General features: G+C 34.0%; 1 protein-coding gene across 1 annotated transcript; it reads left to right on the top strand.

Moving 5' to 3' along the window:
- Nucleotides 1-216: 216 nt before the first annotated feature.
- Nucleotides 217-4,372, top strand: LOC137813989 (uncharacterized). The gene is made up of 6 exons (XM_068616503.1): nt 217-602; nt 718-824; nt 2,082-2,190; nt 2,296-2,457; nt 3,027-3,200; nt 4,146-4,372. Exons 1-6 carry the CDS (start codon nt 375-377, stop codon nt 4,173-4,175), a joined length of 810 nt encoding a protein of 269 aa, XP_068472604.1. The 5' UTR covers nt 217-374; the 3' UTR covers nt 4,176-4,372.
- The last annotated feature ends 1,581 nt before the right edge of the window (nt 4,373-5,953 follow it).

The raw sequence follows: 5,953 nt of genomic DNA on the forward strand, positions 1-5,953 counted from the left end.
TTATGAAGTAGGAATAGCTTTGAAATCATTATATAATTTTAAAAAATAAATGTAAAAGTTATTGGTGTTTGAAATTTTTTAGTGTATTAAAAAGGATAAGTGTCTTAAAAATAGAAGGAGTGGTTAGCGATTCAAAAAGTGTCAGAAAATGTTACTACTGTAGTAAGTAATTTATTTATTTATTATTAGTATTAATAAGATAAAAGGTTTTATGTTGCTCTCATTTCGCTAAGCACAGAACAAAAGTTTAATTTTAGTACTTTTAGTATTTATATATTTTTCCCTTTTCTGCATCACCACACCACTGATAAAAAGAACGAACAAACAAACGCGCGTCTCGGTTTCCAATGTGAAGCGAGCGATACCAAACAAACATGGCTCTAATCGCTGCCAGGATTCTCGGTTCCAATTCGCGAACCGCGCTCCGCCGCTGGTGTCGCTTCTCCTACTCTTCCGCCTCCGCAGCGGTGGCGGAAGTGGAGAGCACGGAGGTGAAGGACTACGCCGATTACCGGCGCTCCCTATACGGACAGATCACGCACAAGGCGCTCCTCGTCGACGCCGTTGGCACGCTCGTCCTCCCCTCGCAACCTATGGCTCAGGTACGTCACGTGTTTCGATTTGCGTGCCACGTGAAACTGAAACTGAAACGGAGTTTTTATTCAACGTGGAACGAATTCCGTCGTTTCAACGGCGTTGTTTGTGTGGTTTTTGTAGATATATAGGACGATCGGTGAAAAGTATGGTGTGGAGTACTCGGAGAATGAAATACTGTCAAGATACAGAAGAGCGTATGGGCAGCCTTGGGGTAAATCTCGTCTCAGGTTAGCTTCTTACTTTTTTTTTTTTACTTTTTAATCTTTCATGTGAAAATAGTTAAAAATATGGTTATGACTTTGGCTGAAAAAGAATTTTGTTTTTTAAGTTTTAAAAGTTTCGCATTTATTGATTTTGCGAGAAATTTCAGACTAGTGTGACTGCAACTGTGCTTGTGATGTGATTGCAGAGAGCAATTTTTTTTGACATTGTGACCGAAATGGTGGTGCTGGATCGTTTTTAAAAATCTTGATATTGATATTGGAGGCTGCTTTTTGAGTTGGTGTTTATTAATTATCATGAATTGCTTTCACGGGATTGAAAATTTCCTAGGTTGGATCTTTTTGTATATCTACCTTAAAAATGAAAAACAAAAAGAAGAGTTGTTAACGAATTTTTGATTTTGCCTGGTGGACTAAATTTTCTTAATGGGGTCCTTTGTATGTTCAAGTGATTCATTTGCTGACTGCTCCGTGACTTGTTTAATGAGTAATTGTACTATTGCACACGCTACTAATAAAAAACTTAAGACAATATTACATTAAAATAACTTCACCGACGGCTTTGTTATCTTTTAATATTAATATGTTGATTGAGTTTTTAAATGATTGGACTTGTAATATACTAGAGTTGCTCATGTCTGATTAGTTTGAAAGTCTTAGAGCCAAGCATCGGTCATTTGCATATAAATGTTGCCAAGGGAGTTTTCATTGCTTTTGAGATAGCATGATAGCTTATTTGTTCGTGACAATAAATATATATAGCTTGTAGTAAATGATCTGTCTTAGTTGCCTACTTCGTGAAAGAACTATGGTGTAAGAATTTGTTTAGCACAATACATATGAGCCATATTATCAAACTCCAATTTCTGGGGGCAGATTTATGATTTAGCTAGACAAGCATCATGTGGTTTGTTTTGTTTGCAGCTTTAAATGTCCATGCTTATTGCCTTTTAACTTTAAAGTTACTGTTTCCATATACACATTCTTTGTTATTTGTCTCTTAAAATGCTTGAATAGTATGCCGTTAGTTAGCCTTTAGGTCAAGATACTCTATTTTGTGGAAATAAAATTTGGAATGAAATGCTTCTCCTCCCTTTCTCAATCAACATCCAAAACCTTATCGGTGCTAGGTATATCCACAAGTTTTATGTTGGTCGTGTGACTAAATAAAGAAAAAGTAATCTCTTACACAACTAAAGAGACACTTTACTTCTTTTCATATTTAGTGTAATTTAGATTCCTTGTTTTTCTTTTATATTGCAGATATGTTAATGATGGTAAACCCTTCTGGCAATACATAGTTAGTTATTCCACCGGCTGTTCAGATCCTCAATACTTTGAAGAACTTTATAACTATTATATGACAGACAAGGTAAGACCACTTATAATAGTCATTTTCTAAAATGTATTATGCATTTTTCTTAAAAATAAATCGGATAGTTTTTGATTTTTTTTTTTCTGTCTATCATCCATACAGGCATGGCACCTCAATGATCCTGAAGCAGAAGAAGTATTTAGAGCTCTTAGGAAATCAGGTGTGAAATTAGCTGTTGTATCAAATTTTGACACTAGGTTAAGACCTCTTCTGCGGGCATTAAATTGTGACACTTGGTTTGATGCGGTAGCAGTGTCAGCTGAGGTAAGCTGATTGTTTTTTTCTTTCTGACCAATGGTAGCGTGTCTTTTCTCACCTTAAGATTATGGTAGCGGGTCTTTTCTAGCCATAAGCTTATCCAATCCGATTCTGAAAGTCACATCGGAGTAGAAAGCAACTCTACATGATTCTAGGCTTGAGAATCATGCTGCAAAGCTTCTTCACCGTTAAGCCTTACATTACAAGCTAACATTTGAAACAATGAACTTACGCCAGTATGACATTACCTTTACCTTTAAATTTGATGGCTAAAATTTACTGATAATTATAAATACTTTAGCGCAAACCATATTTTTTATGGCATGTATTATTGTTGCCTGTACCAACTTTCAGGAATTAGCCATTATCCTTTCAGACCTCGAGTCTTTGAAAATATTTTAGATGGTCAAGTTCTTGTATGATATCTCGTACATTTGAGCATCCATGTATTGGTATACTGGGCACATAAGCAATGTATTAATCAGGAGGTTGCATAATTATGTAATTTTCCTTTTGTACATGATAATTGGCTTATAAACTTCTCTCATTTAAACGTGTTTGTGCCTTTCAATTAGGTTGCGGCCGAGAAACCAAATCCAACTATATTTCTTAAAGCATGTGAACTATTGGATGTAAAACCCGAGGATGCTGTTCATGTTGGGGATGATCGCAGAAATGATATATGGGGTGCCAGGGATGCTGGCTGTGATGGTTGGCTTTGGGGAAGCGATGTTCACACTTTTAAGGAGGTAATTAAAACCTTCATCTCTTTATAAAACTGTACAGAAATTTCACCGTAGAGTATATAAGGTGATTATAACTGGGGGGTAGCATTATATATCATCCTTATCAAGGCATCTCCTTTGGTATATAATATCAGTGTTCTGGGGCTTCCTTTTGGGTGGGGGTTTGATAATAGCATCCATCAACCCCGGCCCATTCGATCCATCATCAAACCCAAATGTTACAAGGAACCTATTTTATAGGTTTGACTAATGTAAGCTACAGCTGTAACATCTCTGTCCTAAGGAATAAGGAAATAAGATAATATACATTGACAACCAATATTTTTTATACAATCTGGTTACTAATATTATTATTTTAATATTTTTCATATCATTTAATTACAAATTTATCTTTTATTATATATTTATATCTAAATTCATCCTATCAAGTTATATACTTTTTGAATTGGGAAAACACCACTTCCCACACTACGAAGATATTTTCAGTGTATACAAGGTCTTTATATAAGAGAAAATCTTTGAATAAAAGAGACAGAGAACAACGTTTATTTTGTTACCTTTTCTTTTCTATCTTTTAGTATCAGGATTTGATCCTCTATATGCAGTTTGCTCCTTCCCCTTAGATCCCAAATTCCGAGTAGAGATTCTCCGAGTTCCCTAGCAACTGCCTTGTTGGTACTCTTCTAAATATAACTTGTAAAATAAAACAAGGAATATAAAAAGGAAATAATCAACACTGACAGGTTTTTGTAACTTACGGTATGTTTGGGTTTGGACAAATTTATCTAAAAGTGTTCGAGAGAAGTTTGTCAAAATACACTTGATCTAACATTGATAAGATTTTATGAATGCATCTTCTGATATTTTTAACCTACTACAATTATTATTGTTGGCTCATTTTATTTATTTATTTTATTTTGAAATGACTTGAAAATATTGTTGATGCAGGTAGCACAGAGGATTGGGGTTCAGGTCTGAAAGATGATAGCTTTTTACAATAAGTTCGATGTTGTGCAAGTAGAGAGTCCTTTAGGCTTTTAGCTTTAAGGCCACAAATGTACATGTTGTACTATTTTTTTCAATGTGTGTTTTTGTATATATATGTATGAAAGATATGTGAACCTATAAATCTTTTATGGAAGGTTTAGGTTTAGGTATGAGCTTATTTCTTTTAACTGATCTGTGTTTTTTTCCTACAAGCTTAAAATTATAGAGAAAAAAAAAAAGAGGAAGCGTAGTTTGAAACTTTGTTTTTATCCCAAACCGTTAGTTTTCATTTTATTCAACTGACAAGGAGAGCACTAAAACCAGAAGTTTTTATGAAAGGGTGGTGAGATTAAAAAGATTAAAAGCTCGGAAGAATGCTAAAGATTGACTAACATAAACAACTCCATGTCCATGTGTTAAAATAAAGGCAGTTTCTTCCTCCACATGTACATTTTTCTTCCTGCTCCCTATGCAAAGACTAAATTGTTCATATTATTTTTTAAAAACCTTAAAATGCACTTGAACTATATTTATCTTTTTACATTATGGATTATGGAATCCGTAAAATTTCAGATTGACACTTCTGGTAAAATTTCGGATCCACCAATCCATAATTCAAAATATGCATTTCACATTAAAAAATCCATCATTCAAAAAAAGCATTATGGATCCACCAATCAGTAACAGAAATATGCATTCTGGATTCAGAAATCCATAATTAAAAAAAAGCATTCTGGATCCACCAATCCGTAACAGAAATAGGCTTCCGGATTCAGCAATCTGGAAATCAATAATTTATGCAAAAAATGCTTCTGGAACACCCCCTATCTGGAAAAAAAAAATTATTCAGTTCCGGATTGATGAATCCGTAGCACACTCTCAGATCCCTATTTCTGGTAACCACGGTGCCCTTTTTCAAATAAAAGATTAAGACCAGTTTCGGGATTTAGAAAATTATGGGGGTGTAGGAAAAAAAATGTAGGGGTGCAGGAAGAAGAAGCCTAAAATAAAATGGACTTGAAAAGGAAACTGGTCAGGTCCACTAGGGTGGTGGGTCAAAAAATGGTTTTCTTCTTCAGGATATGGAGTTTGAAGAGACTGTTTCTTCATGCACTTCCATATTTTCTTCTCCCACCTCCATAAATTTCGTATTTCCAAAAATATCTCTTTGTAATATTTTGGATTATGTAATTCGAAAGTCTTTTGTCAAATTTGTAATTAGTTTTTGGATTACATAATCAAGAAGTCTTTTTTTTATAGTTTTCAGATTACATAATTTGAAAGTCTTTTTTAGTTTATGGATTATGTAATCCAGAAGTCTTTTTTCAAATGTGTGTCTGGATTACATAATTCAAAAACTACTTTATAGGGGTGGCACAAGAAGGATAAAAAGATATTTTCACGTTTTGTATGGGGTGACAGAAGAACATATAGAGGTGTAGGAAGAAACAGTCTATTGAAGAACGTGAAGGCCTTAAGGTAGAATGCAAAGCCAATGTTGCCTCTTAGAAAGGCTTTTTCTTCCTGAACCTTCACAATTTTTAGTTGTGCCTCTATACCTTTTGAAATGATCATTTTGGCCTTTGTGAACGTGATTTCTAGATTATTTGTTTTGACAATATTTAGAACACGCCTTTTGGAAATATTCAGGAATAAGATTTTTGGAATTTTTAGAATATGATTTTCAAAACTGGATTTTTCTGGAATTTTTAGAATATGATTTTTAAAATTGGATTTTTCGGAACAAATTTTTCAGAAAACATTAAATA

Source organism: Phaseolus vulgaris, chromosome 1 (assembly GCF_000499845.2).
Source record: "Phaseolus vulgaris cultivar G19833 chromosome 1, P. vulgaris v2.0, whole genome shotgun sequence".
Lineage (NCBI taxonomy): Eukaryota > Viridiplantae > Streptophyta > Magnoliopsida > Fabales > Fabaceae > Phaseolus > Phaseolus vulgaris.

Coding starts and splice junctions, on each gene's coding strand:
- LOC137813989 (XM_068616503.1), top strand. CDS start 375: ATGGCTCTAATCGCTGCCAGGATTCTCGGTTCCAATTCGCGAACCGCG. Junction 603..717: donor CCTCGCAACCTATGGCTCAG/GTACGTCACGTG, acceptor TGGTTTTTGTAG/ATATATAGGACGATCGGTGA. Junction 825..2,081: donor TGGGGTAAATCTCGTCTCAG/GTTAGCTTCTTA, acceptor TTTATATTGCAG/ATATGTTAATGATGGTAAAC.